This window comes from Brachycentrus maculatus, unplaced genomic scaffold (assembly GCF_059751285.1).
Source record: "Brachycentrus maculatus isolate JH-2025_06_01 unplaced genomic scaffold, ASM5975128v1 h1tg000918l, whole genome shotgun sequence".
Classification (NCBI taxonomy): domain Eukaryota; kingdom Metazoa; phylum Arthropoda; class Insecta; order Trichoptera; family Brachycentridae; genus Brachycentrus; species Brachycentrus maculatus.
Window position 1 is genome coordinate 131,679 of NW_028281642.1, and position 20,404 is coordinate 152,082.

The window sequence follows — 20,404 nt, forward strand, 5'->3', positions numbered from 1 at the left end:
TATATCATACATAGTAAATATATTCATTTACAATACGTCATACATAGTAAAAAGTTTGTAAAATACGCTATATTGATTATTCAACTAATCTTATCTCACTTTGTTTATATGCAGTATTCTCAATTAAATATTAACAATACAATTAGTCAGCGAATTTCAAGATAACATTGAGACATTCAAACACGATCTTCTAAGCAGCTTTGTCATACACGTAAATAGTTTTCACGCACGTAATATCACTGAACTAAACAACATTCAGTGTTATCTAATAATATACTATGGCATTGTTCTTTTTATGTTAAATAATTCTTGACTTGAAAATTTAACACTCGATCTTATTGTAGTATATTTTTAAAAGCAGCCTTCTTCTTTCAGCCACTAATGACCCCTAAGTATACTACAAAGCGACCCATTAAAACAATATTTACTTATTTGTGGTTATATGAAGGCATGGATTCATATGCGTTCCATCATAAAGAATGAAAAAACTTTTTTCGTACAGTCACTAAAGTGCAGCTATAGTCTGTAATAGATGTTTGGCAGAAGCAGGTAAAGAATACTCAGCATGATGATTTTGGGTTTTCTGTCTAACCATAATAGTATGTAATATATATACAATATGAAAATTTAATTGCACTGGTTACGCTTCTTCGAAAGGGTAATGTATGAACTGTCTACTCGTGTATAAAGCGATACATAATATGGCTCCAGAGTACCTAAAAGAGCTGTCCATTCCAGACGAATTGATTGATAGATGTCCCATGCTTTGATTGGCTACAACTGCAATGGGCAAAATGATCTTACCAGCACATTAAGTTTGGCGAATGTAACTTTGCTGTTGCAGGACCCGCATGGAATGCTCTTCCATCAGTAGTTAGAGACAATGAGAGTGACTCATTAATCTCTAAATTCTAAATTATTAATTATCCAATATGATAGATATTCTGGAAGGTAAATAAAAGTCGGTATTGTGTAAATAAAATTAATGTATTATAATATAATTTTTTACATACAATAAAGTAATATGTATCATATTGATTTTTTATACTACCAATGCGAAGGTTAAACACAACTAGTGATTGGCTTATTTTTGTTTGTTTACATATATATTTATTTTTATCTATAATAAACCAAATTTACATCAACAAGTACCATGAAAATGCAGGTAAACTAGATTCTCGGATATTAAACATATTCAAACTTTTTTTTTATCCAAACCTTAATAGCTAGATTAATTATAATAAAAAAATAAAACATAATACAATGTCCTTCAGCGAATGTTATTGATATTTACGTGGTAACAAGAACAATAATATCGGGTGCATTGTATGCCAAATAAATGTTGCAAGCGGAATCCGAAGAGCAAATCATGTTTAACGACAAATGTTCACTAAAGGACAGGAATTGAATTAATAAAGTAAAATTTAAATATTTCCGTACACGTTCTCGTCGGAGAAAGCGATGTAAAGGAAGAAATCCTCGTCGTGATGTTCTTGGTACAGCGAGCCCATTGTGGCAGATGTTGGAGGAATGACATTATTTACAAAGAAGAATAGAGCGTCTTCGGGCCTCAGGTGGATCCTTTTGCGGATTAAGAAGTAGAATTGGCCCACAGTTAGGTCGGAGGGAACCAAATACTTCTTCTTGTCAAGGTCGCCCAGTCTCGCCTTGACAGCCTTTTCCACGATAACAGGAACACGGTCGGGGTATTTACGGCGAATTTTCTCGCCCTCCGCCTTCCTCTTCTCGAAAGAGTGCTCCTCCTTGTACAGGAACTTCATTTTGCTTAAGATTTGCACGAGAATTTCACTATTATTTTTAGAGAAAATCTGTTATTGCGACTTTGTTTTTTGTTTTCGCACAATGGTGACTGCTTCGCTATGACGCAATTGGTCGATCAAGCAGGAAATTCTCGGAATAATTTTTCAGTTTTGACACTCACTGATCTTAACAATTCAAGAATTTTAAATGATATTAAAAAGAACTATGATTCGAGAAATTATCGATATGCGCAATAATTAACGTTTACACACAATCAGACAATGTAGGACATCATCTGGCGGATCACCCAGAAATTTTGTTTTCTGAATTTGTTTTCTGTTTTTCAACATCAATATTCCCCTCTTTCTATTGGCAGCCCTACCATGACAAAACGAAACAATGAAAACAAAACAAGTTAACCATAAACAATCAATATTTTGTCCTATGTTTTAGACATAAAAGTATTTTTAATTTATTTGTTCTAATTTAAAGCCAGATGGAAATAACTTTTTCAACCTTTTCTATTGATATTTTTTCATCAATCGCTGGCCCTTTGAATATCAAGTTTATACCATTTATGATATAAATGATATAAACTTGATATTCAAACTTGATATTCACTTATTCTTCTCGGTTTACCGAAAAGAATAAGTTAGGGGTTCTGACATTTTTTGACATCCTTCTTCTTCACAATACAGCGTTGCCCTTCTACTATATTATTTTATTACAATATTTAAAAATATATATTTATTATCTGTAAAAAAACACACAAACACTGTTTTATCATTTTGTTTTTTACATAAAAAAACCTTATTTTTTAATCTTAAATTATTTCTAAAATTTACAAAACAATTAACGGGGTTCTTTATATCTGATGTTCAAAATTTCTTAATTTCTTTATTTTAAATTAAGAATAAACATTACTTAAATCCGGTTTATGCACTTTTTCGTAAATCGGATACACGTTTTATTAGTAATCAGGTTACAATTTTTTATCAGCTGGAAAATAACCGAGTATCAAGGGGTTGTGAATAATTTTGCATTAACCATTACCGCAATTCATTGAAATAATAATAAGCACCATTTTTTTATACACACATGTAGTTTATAAATTCGACACTAGCTAGAACAGCATACTAAAATATAATCTTTGTAGAACAGTCTAGAAGGGTGAAAAGCCATTAAAAAAAGAAGAAGTAGTTTATAAGTAACTACCTATTTAATTATCGTAATATTTTAACAGTAAATAATTGTCTATGCTTATATATGTGAATCTGACAGCTGACAGCTATCCTCTTTATTTTGACGTTTCTTATCGTGAGCCGTAATATTATCAAATATTCTTAAATGGCCGTTAATTGTCGATATGTAAGGTGAAGCGGTATTGAAATATTTATTCATCGACATAGACAGTGAATAAAAAAATTCAATATCACGCTTATATTTAGCGATTGAAATATGGCGTTAGTTTATTTCGACGATGACCCTTGGTAAGAACTTTGAGATAAGAATTACATTCTCTCAATCAAGATATATCATTTGTAAGATTAACTAGGCTACGATGCTGTTGAACTGTGAAAATATGAAAGGTGCTATGCAGCTGCGAGTTTGTGGCGCCACAGATTCCCTTATGGAAATATTCTAACACTTCTCAAATGTCTCACTCAACAGCAACGTAGCCATAAACTGCTTGGATTATACGAAATATAATTATATAATAAATATACAATCATTCTATTTTAGGATCACAGCACACGATTCTTGCGAGAAGTTGTATAGAGACATACAAACACAATTGGTGACCTGGAGTTCAATATCCAGATCCTCAGCGGCTTACAACAGCTTGTCGGCTAATATTCGCTTAAGGCTTAAACAGTACGACTCGGAAATAAATCAGCTAAAACAGCAATTGGAGAAAACCTCTAATGAACAGATGATGTACGTTATAAGCAAAATTTTAGCCTTTTATCTAGTTAAATTGATCCGGTTATGAGATATTACACACCTCTTACTTATCAAATCCATCTTCACAGTATCTCATTACATTTTCCAATAAGACTTGAAATCTTTGTCTTACTTGATATGCATCCCGACAAGTGTCTAAATTTAGTCGAATTACCAAGACACTCTACTGTACATATCACTCACTCCTTTTAACAACGTCATATATCAAATAATTGACAATTTTCAGTTGTGCATGTTTTCAAAATGCCCAGAAAATGTACTATATCCCAGCAAAAGTGGCTTATTTTTAACTTAATATTTACCCGCTACGGGGCACAAAGTGTTGTTTTTGCATTTTGAAGAAAAGGTATTGTTTAATTATTTTATTAAATATACTAAATATTTTTCAAATGGAGAAAAAACATTCAGGTTTTACCTAAAAAGATCTGTTGCACAGTAAAAAGTTCAATAAGTGGCTTGATGTTTATTTTTAATACATTTTATTATATTTTAAAACTTAAAAAACAATCTGAAAAATCAAGTTTTTTGATAAATGACGTTGTTGAAAAGTGTGAGCGATGTGAACTTTAATAATAGTTATGTGGCAAGAGTGACCTTTCCGTATTTCACTATGTATTGCACAAATGCCATGTTTTTCTATTTCAGAACTGATGCCGAGAGCGAACGAAGATTTCGTCAGATAGAAGTATTACAGTCTCGTTACCGCCAACTGCAGAGTGACTTCAGTAACGGAGTGCAGACTTCTAGTTCCAGAGGTGCTGCTACTGAATTGGACCGTCAAAAGCAGGAACTTTTCGGAGATGGATACAATCAGCAGAAATATAAAGGTAACTTTGCAAATGTAGAAAATGAGCCGCGAAGCGACATTTGAAATGTCTGGAAAAGTAATGTTTGATGGTGTGGTGACAACACAACCACTAGATTATCATGGCAGAGAGACGGGTTGATCTCAAAATAATTAGAATAATCTCTTTGAGTCATAGCAGTTATAACACAACTAACATTTTTTTTGTTCCAGATCGTGAATTTAAAGATGTAAGTTCTGCTAATTGGGGCACAGGCTCTGATGATGAAGAACTTTTGAATTCAGACAGTAGAAACCCACCAATAGAAGAAATTCGACAACAACAGTATCAGATTATCAAAGGTTTATATATGTATTTATTTGTTCATTACGCTTCTCTGTCAGTAAATAATAAAGAGCCTTAAGGCCCAGTAATTGATTTTTTTCTTAAAACTCTGTTTTTGCACTGAAAAAATTAGTTTTCTTCAAAATATTTTTTTGGTTTTGAACAGAAAAGAGTTATTGAAAAGTAAGGAGTTAAAAAACAATGTTTTTCTCTCTATATTCTAAAAAACAAAAAATATCCAATATATATTCTTTAAAAAAATCAGTCGTGAACCTCTCCGTTGGTCTCCGGTGGAATGAATTCTGCGTTTGCGAATATCCCCTTAAATAGTAATAGGCTGTTTTTACAATTACAATTTTGCATAGTGCTAAGCTTTTTATAAAACTATAGTTTTATATTATATAATTCAGCATTTTCACAATTTTTTTTCATCAAGTAAGATAGTATTGATATGCAGACATATTTAGTTGGTGATGGTTTTCCATTTGAGCATAACGTAAGCTGTTGAAGTTTGTATTTATTTCAACCCCAATTTTGCGGGACCCTTGAATTGCAGTTCATCTCAATATTAATCATAATATTTGTATGAAAAGACTTCATCAAAATATTACAAAAAATAGTCTTCTTTTCATTTCTTCATAAAAGATGTATATTTTTGTATTCAATTTGAGAATCAATTTGGAAGTCCCTTATTCCCAAATATGTTTTCTAAAATACATTTAAATGTTGTAAAACACCCAATACCTTTTTTAAAACTGTTATTAAAAGTTTCATCTTTTGTTTTTTTGTTTTTTATCTTTTTCTTAATATGCAATGTCAAATTATTATCAAAAAGTTTGATCACACAATGCCATAATAACTCCGAATATAGTAACAAGAAGTAAAATGATTATTTTTTATGTTTTTTTAGATCAAGATAGGGGTTTGGATGAACTATCAAAAATAATTGCCAGACAGCGGAATATAGCTGAAAATATTGGCAACGAAGTTACCTCTCAAAATGGTAAGAAAAAATTATATATGTAAATATATTTTTTATTTTTAAATAAAAGAGAAGTATTTTTATTATTTATAAAAATACTTCAATTTCATAATATTTCTGTGAGCCTAAGCAGCTCATTATTAGAAATAGGTATCAAATTGTGGTAGAGTGGATTCAAACCGAGAAACTCTGACTCAAGAGTCCGCAACACTATCCATGGGACCACAACCCGATACGATTTGATATTTTTCAATAGTATAAGTGTAATGCAAACATACACATTAAATGTACTCGATTTTGACACAGAACACTAATTAAAATTAGAATAAAATCAAATGAATGACTATCTGCGAAAGGTAAATCGGCAGTGCATAACATAGTCCTGGTATCAACCCTAATGTATGTAAGTAAAGCATAAAGGTAGCATAATAATGAAAGTAGACTAAATAAGGTTAAAATGTGATCACTCCAACGAATATGTTGTAAAACAATGTATGATAGATGTTCAAATGGTGAAATGAGGAAGAAATGCAAGACTGAGATAAGTATTGTCGATAAAATTAAGAAGTTATTAGACAAATGTAGTTAGAAATAGAGCAGACAAAGACTGAGGAAAACCTGGCATGAGTATTTCAAATACTTAAAAGTGGTCAGTTCAGGAGTTACAATAATTGACGGGTATGTATGAGGAGATGCATGAATGTAGAATAGGGAAAGATTGTTTGCAATGACAGACCTAATCTAGCCTAACCTAACTTATCTTTGCAGGGAATCAGTGTGATGGTTAGTTACTTAGTTTTGGACTCTTATATAGACATATCTAATTAAGAATCACGCAGTCCTAGTGAAATAATGAATGTAGATTTGTTCTTGTTATTTTATCCTTTTTTTATGTGTCAAATTTGTTTTAGAAATCATTGAAGACTTGGCAGATCATATTGACAGGACGGATAGTCACATTGTGGCAGAAACTGGACAAATTAGAGCCGTAGACAGAAAAGATGCCACATGTCGTAAGAAACATAATATTATTATAACTTTTACTTATTAAAACATTAAAGTTTATTTACCAACATTTCTTGGTGGAACTGCAATTAATTTAAAAATATAACAAGTAAATTTATTTTTGGGTAATATATCCAAAATTAAACAAGGTTATTGGATTGGATTCTACTTTTATTTAAATATGCTCATATATATGGTGACGCGTTTCGTCTTATCAAGACATTATCAAAACCCGACGAGTTATCCAAAAATTTAAAATGCAATTCTACCAACTGTCTGCAGTTACAATAAATAAATAAAGTAGATTTTTGCGCTTTTATTTTATTTGATCTGCGTCCGGAATTTGTCATTATGGACTTCTCCTGTTATATACCGGATGCGTAAAAAGAACGGATAGACCAGATAGTAACCGGATATCCGTTTTATTTTATAGATGTGTTAATATATACATATTTTTTTAATAGTTACAATACAAAATAATTTAAATTTATATGTAGCCTTCTTTTAATTTTTAAATATTTGTTTCAGGTTATTGGACCATTATAATTTTGCTGTTCATCGCGATTATTGTCGTGGCTGTTATATAATTTTTCTGATAAGTGCATTTTGAAGCTGCTGGTTTTAAATATGATTCTATATCACTGTAAAGTGAACAGGGTTTAGATTTTATACTCATGACGGGAGAATTTTGAAGGGTTTAATTTCAAACCAAGGATAATGCTTTTTTTTAACCGATATCAAAAATTGCGTAAAATAACACTTTTAATTGAATATTTTTAATGTAAGTCTAGGATGACGGTATCTAACTTTTCTATTTCCAAAGACCACATTCTTTTACCTGAATCAACATAAAAAATCAAGTAAATCCATTGACTAATTTTCGAGTTTTAAATGAAAGTTGATTTTTTTATAAATAAAAGTATTCAGATTTATTTTCTAATAATAATCAGAATAGCCAAATGGCCGCAGGTTACTTATCCCTGATCTAGGAAATACATACAAAGATCCTAGATTGTTTTTAAATTAAAGAAAACTTGATATGTATTTTTTTTTAAAGTAGGGTTTGTTGCTTGCCCTTATTTTGGTTTTGCATACAAATTAAAAAAAGGTTTTTTTTTAATTCTTTTAATTTTTTCTTTACCATTCCTTTTGCATATAAAATATATAATATATACATTGACTTATTGCTATCAAATATGTAGTATGTTCCAACCATCCAAAATAGATTTGTAATAGTGTTCAAGGGTTGTATCTTATTATATGGCTCTTTGATATTAGTTTGCAGATAATGCTGTTACGCATACTTATAATCAGGCTTTTTTTTTCCATGTAATGCGGCAGAACAGTGCTCTGTCACCTTTTTTCACAGATAAATTTAATTGTTTTTATTTATTTTAAAAATCAATTACACTAAACAATGTTTGCGCTTACGTAATTACAATCTATATTTATATAATTCGTGAATATGATAAAGTATGGTATTGTAATGAATATTGAAATGATCTTTGAATATATATTTTTTTAGTAAAAAGACATGAACCGAGTTCCGGGACCTTTTTTGTTTTAAAAAAACCCCTGGTTATAATGATAAGAATGAGAAATAATACTCAAACTATCAGTATATTTCTAACCCCTTATCCGCACCCAATGGTGCATAGGGCACTGCATCATATAGAAGCAGTGTTATCTTGATCATTAAATACTTAAAGGAAAGGTGACCAGCCTTCCGCTTAAGGTACCAGTCCAGGATAATATTGAATAAATATTAGACTAAAAAAATCACTAATATTTATTTTGACCCTCTTGGGAATTGAATCCAAGACCTCCAGCATGGCAGCATAGCGCGCTAACCACAACACTATGGAGGCAGACATATATGTGTATGTTTTTCTCTTATAAGTATTGAATATAAAAAATTGAGATTTTTTTGTGAATGTCTGTCTGAGCTGTCATATGAATAATTGTAATATGTATTGTGTATTGATTTAAATCAAGGAGGACATAGAGAGCAGGATTAGTGAAGTAGCATTTTTTACGTAAGGAGGTAAATTACTTTTTGTACTCTAGAGCACATTCTAAAATATCGATGGGGTGGTGGGCGCCACCTATTTTTAATTGACCTATTTTATAGTTAAGTCAGCAAAGAAACTACTTAAATATACAATATCGCAAACATACTTACGTATTTAATAAACCTAGGCACTCTTATCAAAATTGAAACTAACAAGGAAATAAAAATAATTCACATTTTTAATTCATAGTTATGAAAAATTCTCTCTTTGTCGAATAGTGGTGGGCACATACGAATCATTCCATACGGGCATAAGGTTGGGAACCTCTGTATTACATGATGAAATTATTTTTATTTTATTTTTTATTTCCATTTTTTATTAACATGTTTGACTTTTACTTTTTTGTCTATTAAGGATGCTTTTTTTTGAAGCCATTAATTTTTTATCTAGGTGATAGCTTTCACTAGCCATTTTCTCCCAGATTCGTAAATAATACCATGGTTTAGAATTAGCCCTTAATTTATTGACCAGGTTTTAATAATGAAGTGTAACTTTTAATTATGGACTTTTATTTTTGATTACTTTGTAAATTTTAAACCAGCTTTTGATCCATATCATCAGGGTGTGAAAGTTACTAAAAAAAAAGTTTTTTTTTTACTCAATAAAAGTGTTATTTTCCGTATGTAATCGCTGCCCAGATTTATTTTCATTATATTACCTTGTGTATGTTATTGCAGGTCTAACGCATTTAAACCTTCCAGTGTTTAAAAAAAACTTCTGTAAAAATGCTACTAGCATTAATTTATAGTATTTAGGTATACCTGTCAAAATATTCATATATTGACCAAGAATATTAAAAATGCAATTGAGGCTTTCTATACTTCTGGTAATGTTTAAATCATTTTATATATTTTTTAATCATGATCAAAACTGTTCTTTATAGTATACTGTTTCATTTTATTAAGACAGAATTCAATAACAATGATTATATATATTTATATAGAGGATTTTCCGCTTCTGAATAAACGATAATTCTTCTTAATAATTTGTTAATATTTTCATTATAAATGCTTGGGCTGTGTGCTATGAGAAAAAAGGTCAGCGTAGTATTGTTAGATAGTGCCTTAATATGGATAATATACCTTTCAATATGAATAATGATTATAATACATAACTATTGAAAGTCGCGTACAAGATAGTTTCGTCTCACTCTTGCTTGTGTTTTTAGTGCTGGTAAATTTTGCTGTGCAGAAAGTTCTTAAAATCTGAAATTTCACAAATAGCTACTTACCATTTTGAATCTTTAAAAATATTCAAAAGAGAATACTACTAACACATTGAGAGAACTCACATTTTAAAGTGTAAACTTTCCTTACATGCGATTTGGAGAGTTCTGGCTTCGGGTGATGACTTAGTTCCCTTAACTGAAAAGTTATGTACCTACTAAACTTACTAAAATAATGCATAATTAAAATGTAACTCTGTTTTAAAATTACTACAAATATTTTATTATAACTTAATTTTAATGTCTACCGGTTTCGAAGCTAATCGCATCTTTTATCAAGACTGATTAATACTATTATTAATCAGTCTTGATAAAGAAGCGTTTAGCTTCAAAACTGGTAGACATTATAATTATGTTAAAATAAAATATTTATCGTGATTTTAAAACAAAGTTACATTGTAATCATAAAATAGAAAATCACAAAGTTAGTGCTTCAAATATAAATCATAAAATAATGCATTTAATGCATTTAAATAGTTCATTTACAATTTGTGGTTGTAATCCACATTTACTTGACCTTTTTACATTTATAAGCAGTAAATAGTGTGTTTTTCTGTATGAATTTATGAATTAATCATCCCCTTATAGAACCAACGAGCAATATGTAATTTGAACTGTTATAATCAATACTTTTAAGTTTATTATTTTATTATTATTTTCTGGTTTTATATTCTTAACAATACATGTATATAACCATATAATTGTGTATGTATAATGTATTACATTTATATTGCAAATTAACACTATCGACTAAGGTGGAATAAATTTTTAGGTTAAACATACATTCATGAAATAAGCCCCTTTTTTGTGGCCAGTAAAATTTAAGTATTAATTTGAAATCAAACACAGATTTTTTGAGTCTACTAAGTTGTATTTTATAAACAAAAACACATAAAAAATTATATTGCGACAAAATGCCCTAACAAGGCGAAACAATTGTCACAATATAATTTTTTATGTGTTTTTGTTAATAAAATACAACTTAGTAGACTCAAAAAATCTGTGTTTGATTTAAAATTAATACATACATTAAAATGGAGTTCTACAAATTAAACGCCAAATCAATAAATAAAGTAAAATTTAAACTAATTATTATATTTTTATAAATGAATATTGCATAACTACTTAATTTTAATTGAATTATGAACTTGAAAATGTAATCATCTATCCATGCTATTTATGAGAAATTTTTTTCTTATAATTTTTTTTTCAATATACTGTAATTAAGAGTAGTGAAGTAATAAATAAACAAATATCTTAATTTTAATCATTGTTTTAATTCTTTTATCTTGTTATTTGCCAATGAAAGGTTCTCAATGATATTTAAAAAAAAATAAAATTAATTACAATTATCATGATGGACAGTATCTTCAAACAAGTATAATCTGATAATTTAGCATATATTGACGTCCATAGGGATATGTCAGTTTACAAATTATATACTAAATAATTTTTCTTCCTATGATAACAATTATTTTGTATACAATTCGAATTTTATAAGTGCGAAATTCGGGGTGTTTAAGCCGTCAGGTTATAAAGTAATTGCTTATCATTGTAAATAAACAGTATCAAAATTATACTCTTACATATATCGTAGTCATACAGGAGAAAGTGACCAAGTGTATTTTTTACAAAAACATCATCATTGACTATTTGATATCTTACTAGCTTAATATTGTCCTGAAAAAATCCCAAAGTATTTCAAACTTGGATGTATAATATATTGACTTGTTCAAAATAACTAACTATATTGATGTTTATTTTCTTGCCAAAGTGACTTAAAATGGCCCTCCTGAACATGTTACGTTTTGTTAGTTTTGTTTTTATATATATATTTTGTTAGTATATATATATATATATATATATATATATATACATATATATACATATATATACATATATATACATATATATACATATATATATATATATATATATATATATATATATATATATATATATATATATATATATATATATATATATATATATATATATATATATATATATATATATATATATATATATATATATATATATATATATATATATATATATAATTCCAAATCCAAAAGTAGGATGTTTTAAGTTTTTAAGATTGTTAAGAAAGGAATTTCTTAGACATTTCAATGTGGGTGTCATAAATTTAGTTCACACATCGTTTTAAACAACATTACGAACGTGTTCGTGGCGTTTACTACCTGTTGACTGTTTGAAGTCTGGAGCGTGTGAATCACATGATCCACGGATCCATGGTTCCGCCGTGAGTGCTGTCGAGTGTCTGGGTATACAACAGTCTCGTCCTGCGTTCGTTTCCTGGCATTCCTTCACGTTCCGTTCTGGGATACGCTGGTCGTGCCATATCAAAAACAGCCCTCGTTAATCGCGTAAATATTTAACAGAAAACACCATAAAAAGGTGACGAAAATACCCACTTCTAGAGATGTGATGTAACGTTTGGCATTTTGAGACACAAAACGCCGAACCCTCTTCTAGTGGAACGGAAGGTCTGTTGATAACAGTCAACATTCCGGCTTCTCCTGAGGAGTTTTACGTGGTTTACTCCCAGCAATAAGCACATGCTGAGAAGTTCCTGATTGGCCCACACTAGATTATCCCTCCTGTTCCCAACACAGATTTAAATTAAACTTCTTTATTTAGTTAGAAGAAATAAAAATCCACTCAATGATCTATAAACCTTGCATAATACATAATAAGCGAGATAAATAATCAATTTCCATCAATAAAAAAAAGTTTGAGATGTGATTTATGGTTAGTAGTTATGGTTAGGAGTGACTCACCTTGCCTTTATTTAAGTAACGATCAAGATAACACTGCGTCAAAACGATGCAGTGCCCTATGCACCATTCGGTGCGGATAACGGTAAGAAGAAGAAAAAAAAATAATGGATCAAAATGTTGTATGTTGTAACAATGGTAGCCGTGATTCTCTTGCGAATCAGCAAATTCTTGTTTCTTTGATAGTCGAAAACCCGAATAATGGAGGTTTTTTATAAAAAAAAATTAAAAGCCTCCACTCGTTTACGAGTGATTTTGGTTCTAAGAAATAAAAAATACACTAATAATAAAACTGAAAGGATGTAGGTGGAGATAAAGAGAGGAGAAAAAAAAACAATAACAAAAAATAACTGTAATTAAGGCCCACTATTCGTTAAGTCGCAACTTAATTTTCTCTAAAACCAGGTAACATTTTACGCAATTGATTTTTTTCTTAAAAAACCCTTTTTTGCATCGAAAGTTTTTCTTCGAAATAATTATATGGTTTTGAATAGTCGCGTTATTGAAAGGAAAGGAGTTATTAGTCGGCTGGTGATTGAATTCTGTGTTTGCGAGTAACACCTGGAAAATATAAACTAAATTTTCAAACTATGAAATAGAGGTTCTACTGTAGTTTATCTCGTAAGACTCTCGAGTAACGTATGGCACGCGTTAAACGCTCTGTACCCTCCTCAGACGAATGCACAGATAATGTCCCGCGGGCAGGCGGACTGTAATTGAAATGTCTTGTCTGTTTCGCGTAGGGCTCGCGGGGCCCGGGGCTCGGGGGGCCCGACGGTACCACCCGCCAGGGGGGCTGACGAGAACAATGCGCTACAAGTGGCGTGCTCGCCTGCAGTATGCATGAAACGGCGGACGAGGGTGTTTTGTAGAAACGTAGAGCAGTGAGGTACCTCGATATTATACGTGTCTCAAATTGAAATGAAACATCTATCGTTTATAATCGTTATCCATCCGGTCCACATGTCCATACCACCTTTTTAAAAAAATCTTAATCTTTTCAATTATCGCTAGTTCAGTCATACATTCCTTTCTTTTATCTTAATTTTTATATAAGTGTCTCAACTAGATATGAAACATCTATCGTTTATATGAAAGAAGATGGAAGTCTAAGCATTCCAGGGCTGGCATTTGGCTGGCTTAAGTGATCACATCATACACTTGTGAAACGTTCACTATTTTCCCATTATTGAAATCTAGATTGCATTAATTTTTGAAATTTGTATATTTGTAATGGTGTTGGATCCCTTTCACATTTTCGCAGTATATTCAATTGAATAAAACACCATCAATAACAAAACATATAACTAAACTAAATAACTAACAATCACGCCGCTTCCTCGCAGGGGTAGGCAGAGAGAATAGAACACGAATCTGTCTTTGAAAACAATCTTCGCCTCTTCAATATACCTGCATCTTCTCATACAAACCTGCCGATTATTCCGACTCCTGACCTGACCACTTTCAAGTATTTGAAATACTTCATCATGCCAAGTTTTCCTCGGTCTTCCTCTGCTTCCATATAAATATAATAAAAATAAAGTGCTTAGGATTTATTGCAAGGGGAAATTGTAAAATAAAAATCGCAATCAACTGAATTAAGTGTTTTAATATATTTGCAACTTCACAATACATATTACAATGATAGAAAATTGAACTTATCATATTAAACGCATTAAGTATTATAAATTTACATAATACAAACTAGAAGGTGTCCTACAAGACGTTAGATATTATTACATATAATATTATTCAAATGCATCCTCTATGCAGGATTTACATACAACAAATACCAAATTATACTATAATTTATTTTTTCCAGACGAAAACAAAGAAATGCCCTACTTCTAACTTTAGAGTACGCATCACTACTTTAGATAATTATTTTTGCAATTATTAAAAATGAAAAAAAAAAACACCTAGGGCGTTTGTACACTACACAGAATTTTTTCGTCCGGCACTTCAGTTAGCGTGATAAAACGATGATTGCCTTGGATCGGCTTTTGCTTTTGTCCATCTTTCTTCGGATCGGTGCGTGAACACGTTGCGCGTAAATTCGATCACGCTAAACTGTCGTAGTCGCTTTTATTTTTCAAAACCGGATTGCTGGACGGTAAATTTCTGTGTAGTGCACAAGCGGCTTTAATCGTCTATTTACTGGAAACGAAATTTTCAGTTAAAAACGATTTTACCAAATTTCTACGCCATTTTTTTCTTCTAATACATGAAACATATTTTGATTTCAAACATTTCTTCTTCATACATTATCAATACAGAAATAATATTAAGTATTTTTTTACACAAAAGCGGTATTATATTCTGAAAGTGATTCCTTCATGCATTAATTAAATAATTAAAAGTATTAATTTAGTTAAGCTTATCAAATTTTATACCTAAATACAAATCATATTTTACAAGGAAATATTATAGTTCTAAAATAAAAATATAATAAGTGGAATCGAAAATTACATTTGAGATTTAAATATAAAAAAATAAACACGTAAATTTGTGAAAAAACAAAGTTTGTTTTTTTCATTTTTCAGTGAGAATATCTATAGTTCTTGAAACTAGTCGTGTTTACATTAATAAACGCAAAAAGTTGTCTTATCCAAGTGTTTTAATTTATTTGTTTAAATAATCATGATATTCCATAAAGTAAACGCTAAATCAATAAATAATATAAGACATGAGATGACTTTAATACGACGTGTAATATGCATATGAATTAGAACACTACACACAAAAGACTTCATAGTGAATTATAAAATAATAAATGGTCCATGATGAACTGTAAGAGTTATAATAATAATAATAAAACCCTTGTCCGCACCCAATGGTGCATAGAGCACTGCGTCATATAAACGCAGTGTTATCTTGATCGTCTACACATGAAGGAAAGGTGATCAGCCTTCCGCTTCAGGTACCAGTTCAGGGTAATATTGAATAAATATTGCAGTGAAAAAATCACTTATATTTATTATACCCCCCTTGGGAATCGAACCCGGGACCTCCAGAACGGTAGCCGAGCGTGCTGACCATTACACTACGGAGGCGGACAACATTTAAGTTAGATCAAATCAATTCTTACACCGATAGCTTTATCATCCCCAATTCTACCTGTTTCCAAAATAAAACTTCCTATTTTTAGTATTTTACTTTGAAAATTAATTAATATCAAGTTTAGTTATGTACTCAACTAAGATCAAACAGTCTAGGCCTACATACGGATATATTTTAAGAAAAATAAAATTATATTGTACATGCTGGTGTAGCAAGGCAGTTAAAATGTAATCAAAATAGTATTTGATAATTTTAATTCAATTAAACACTTGAATAATCCACTGAATTGAGTTTTATTTTTATTTACGACTAGTTTCGAAAACGACAATTGTTTTCATCTTCTGGTACAAATTAAAACTTAATTTGTTTTAATTAGTTTTAATTTGTACCAGAAGATGAAAACATTTTCGTTTTCGTAACTAGTCGCAAATAAAAATAAAACTCAATTCAGTGGATTATTCAAGTGTTTAATTTTATTAAAATAATCATATCATTCCACAAAGTTAATGCCGAATCAATAAATAATATAGTAATTGATAATATTTTATATATTTTCAATTAATTTGATTCTGAATTCCTTTGCATATCAATGATAAAATTAATACATAAATTCTGAAGTGACCGAATTATTTGAGATATCTTGACGTGGTGTGGGATAATCATTTAAAGGGTGGTATTAAAAATATCCTCGTAAGGCTATCGTGGTTTATCAATAATATAAAGCTAACATAATTATTCATTGTAAATGACCAATAAATAAATAAATGACGACGTCTCGATAAAAAGTTGTTTTTATCAACAATATTGCAGAAAAGCCTGGAGACAGTTTGTGGACTCCATATGCTCCACCTAGGGAGCGGATATGGTTATTATTATTATTATTATATATTGCCTATTGCAGTAGACACCATTTAAAATAAAATTATATTCTTAAGTCTATTTATTAAGTAAATTAATATATTAAAAGAACATAAATAAGAATAATTTTTAGTAAGCTTAACATAATAATTGTGCCTGATTTTGCAATAATTTAATATACGTTATAAGTAAGTGGTAAAATTAATTCGATTATGGCAGATGTAAAATAAACATATATTTAAAAACTAGACCGGGTTCAAATCTCCACATTAAATAATAACTTAAAATAATTAAACTGACTCGGAACTAAAATTAAATACACGTTATTATATTAGTTTTTTTCAAGTTAGTTTATTAATTCTAATAATACTGTACACTTTTGGGGATAATCCTCTTACAAAGAAAAAATTAAATAATCATAAACGTTTTATTTTTTATAATATTTATTTAGATATAACTTTATTGTTTTGAGATAATAATTACGATATGACACTAACACTATTTTTCGTACGTGCTTATTTGATGAAATAACGATTTTTGGATATAGATGTCGGTGATTTTATTATAACTCTGAATAGTAAAATAAAAAATTTATTGCAAATGGCGTCTTTTTGAAACATAATAATAATAAAATAAAATGTTTTTGGGTGCGTATACGCATATTTATAAAAAGGAGCCAAGCCTTTGAAAAAAGCTTTTTAAATATCTAAGCCGTATCTACAGGATATTTCATTGGTTTATTAAAAACAAGAAAACTGTTGATTATTTTGTTTGTTTTTAATTTATGAAAACTGTTTTTTTGTAATTAATAAACCCATATTTGCTGTGGATAATTAAAGTAACTAAAGCGCTGAAATGAATAAATTGCGTGAATTCATCTCTTTAACAAATATCACAAAATATACACACCCCTCGTACTAACACCGATACATTTATGAAAACCCTTACATTACAAAATATCAAGTGAAATAAATAAACATCTTTATACAGCGGTGATAATGGAACACGTTACAATCTACAATAAATACAATTTTAATATTGTAAATACAGAAAACACAACGCCTTCTGGGGACACAATACGACTACTAGGGGCGGACTTATACCTGAAAAACGTAAAAAATCTAAAGAAGGAGAATATCGGAATGAGAAAAAACAACGTCGATGACGTCAGGCCAAAACTAAAAAATTAAGAAAATGGAAAATTAACGCTTTACATCCGTTGAAATGTTTGTTTGCCAAACATTAACATACATAAATGGGTATACTACCCATTTCTGTTATCCGCGTCGTTCTGTTATCATATATTCTTCAAACTTTCATCCGCACCCGATGGTGCATAGGGCACTGCATCGTTTATACGCAGTTCTATCTTTCGTTAACACGCGAAGGAAAGGTGGTCAGCCCTTCACTTCAGGCACCAGTCCGGGGTAATATTGAATAAATATTACAGTGAAAAAATCACTTATATTTATTTGACCCCCTCCTGGGAGTCGGACCCGGGACCTCCAGTACGGTAGCCGAGCGTGCTGATGTAGTATAATGACACTACGGAGGCGGACATATCGAGAGTTTGTTTAGTGATAAGCTTTAGTATGCTTATTACTCGGATGGATGCTACCGGTAGAATCGAATTTAAGCCTTATAAAAAGTAACCTTTCCGGCGCATGCACTTATAGGAGTTATGTCGATATCGTGGAGGCCTTGAGATGCGAATTTTGAAAACGCATCCGCATCGCGAAAATGACCGATAATACATCAAGTCCAAAATAGCTAATCGACAGCAAGGGATGACGGAATGTTTATGGCCACTTGGTTCATTACTAAATGATCGTGTACTTTGTTTTATGGCTCTCACGTAAAAATAAACCCTTCTTAAAACAGTTAAAATACAGGTATATCATATTCGTCCGCCCCTAACTGCTACGAAAATATGCAAACTTTAATCATTATGTTATAAAATGGCGTGAAATGCAAACCTTATTATATTCACTATTTTCATAATATACTAAAAACTTGCCCCACTGCCAAATTAATTACATTAAGACAGTGAAAATCCCAAACGTATGCGTTCTTTATTATTTATGGGATATAATATGATACTGTTGTATAACAAGTGTTGTAGGACAGTGTTTCCCAATTTGTGGTACGCGCAATCCCAAGGGTAACCGAAGTTGCATCAAGGAGCAAGTCCGTTAATCACTCAAATAAGATAATTAAATAATATTTGTCACATTAATCTGATTTTCACCATCATTACAACTCCATTTTTATGATAATAAATGAAAAAATAAACTGATTTAATTTTCACTTATCATTCTCGTTTTAAGGGGTACCCAAGTTTGAGGTATGCTGTCAGAAGTGATACTCAGGAAAAATAATTGGGAACCACTGAGGGTATTGATTATACGCACCAAAAGTGTGACGTTCTAATTTGGTGGATTACATATTTGTGATGAAAATTGTCGTTCTGCTACAGATTTCGTCAAGACTGTTTTATTTTATATCAAACCTTAGTAAAGATTTTATTAACTGAACTGCTAAAACGGATATTATGATTGGAAAATAAAACATTTTAGCGGTAAATTAATCCCTTACAACTACGAAAAATTAAAGCATGTTAATATTAGCGACATTTGTATGCACCGATTATTCCAGATGCATTTTATAGAATTAACATATTTATCAATTCATTTTATCTTTAAGAATTTAGTGAAGTATGCATTAATTTTCTTTCTTCCTTTTTTTAAAATATATATGTTTAATATAAAATTGAGATATCTGTAATATTGACATCTCTTCCGTAGGATGATAATCCCGTGTCTGATAAAATAAATAATATTAATATTGTTCATTTTATTTACTGAAATTATACTGAAACATTTTTTTATAAGTTATAAAGTTGTTACATGCATTTGGGACGATGTGCGACAACATATTACATTATTTTGTTATTTTAAAGTATCATTTTAAATTCCGTATTCCGACAACACCAAAAAAATAAAATAAGCGTATAACAGTTACGTTAGATACCTGTTATTAAATACGATATTAATTAAATCTTAGGTAGACATTTGTAATTCTGAAGGGTCGAGGAAGATGAGATTGATTTAGGTCACTCGATTGAAGCCCTTTTGAAGACAGATCTCGGAGGGCCCGGTAGGCCGGTGCAGGTTGGCACGATGGGCCTACGCGTAGGACGAGGAGTACTTGCACTTGTGAGCTCGCCTCTGCATCCTGCGCATGCGCCTGCGCCACTCTTCTTTCCATTCCACGACGATGGTCTCAGGGCCCAACATTAGTTCAGCCTCCCCCCCTTCATACAGCTCTGCCTCATCCTCTATACCCAGTATAAGATACAATCTGAAAAAAACAATTTAACATGATCTTCAACATCTCAACTAAAAAATATACTTCTTCATCTATGCTGAAATGGTGAAGAAATCCAGATTTGTGAACAAGTATTTAGACACACTGAAAATGTCGTGATGCTAACTTCTTCTCTTTCATCTTCGGACAGAATATGATACTAACTTGTTCTCTTTCATCTC

General features: G+C 30.6%; 2 protein-coding genes and 1 pseudogene across 4 annotated transcripts in view; 1 reads left to right on the forward strand and 2 right to left on the reverse strand.

Annotated features, from left to right (window-relative positions):
• Positions 1-968: 968 nt before the first annotated feature.
• LOC148299844 (gamma-aminobutyric acid receptor-associated protein pseudogene) lies at positions 969-2,162 on the reverse strand (annotated as a pseudogene). Its single transcript, XR_015839027.1, has one exon. The product of XR_015839027.1 is annotated as a gamma-aminobutyric acid receptor-associated protein pseudogene (transcript).
• Positions 2,163-3,025: 863 nt separating this feature from the next.
• LOC148299845 (syntaxin-8-like) lies at positions 3,026-8,384 on the forward strand. Its single transcript, XM_088275617.1, has 7 exons — positions 3,026-3,251; positions 3,505-3,699; positions 4,372-4,553; positions 4,745-4,873; positions 5,767-5,859; positions 6,750-6,851; positions 7,372-8,384. The coding sequence occupies exons 1-7, from the start codon at positions 3,220-3,222 to the stop codon at positions 7,428-7,430; spliced, it is 792 nt and encodes a 263-aa protein (XP_088131743.1). The 5' UTR covers positions 3,026-3,219; the 3' UTR covers positions 7,431-8,384.
• Positions 8,385-16,394: 8,010 nt separating this feature from the next.
• Positions 16,395-20,404, reverse strand: part of LOC148299846 (netrin-B-like) — a 101,619-nt gene continuing 97,609 nt past the window's right edge. For both annotated transcript variants that reach the window (XM_088275611.1, XM_088275612.1), the window contains exon 6: positions 16,395-20,216. In XM_088275611.1, the coding sequence (XP_088131737.1) occupies positions 20,042-20,216 (175 nt within the window). In that variant the 3' untranslated portion in view covers positions 16,395-20,041. The remainder of the gene's footprint in view (positions 20,217-20,404) is intronic.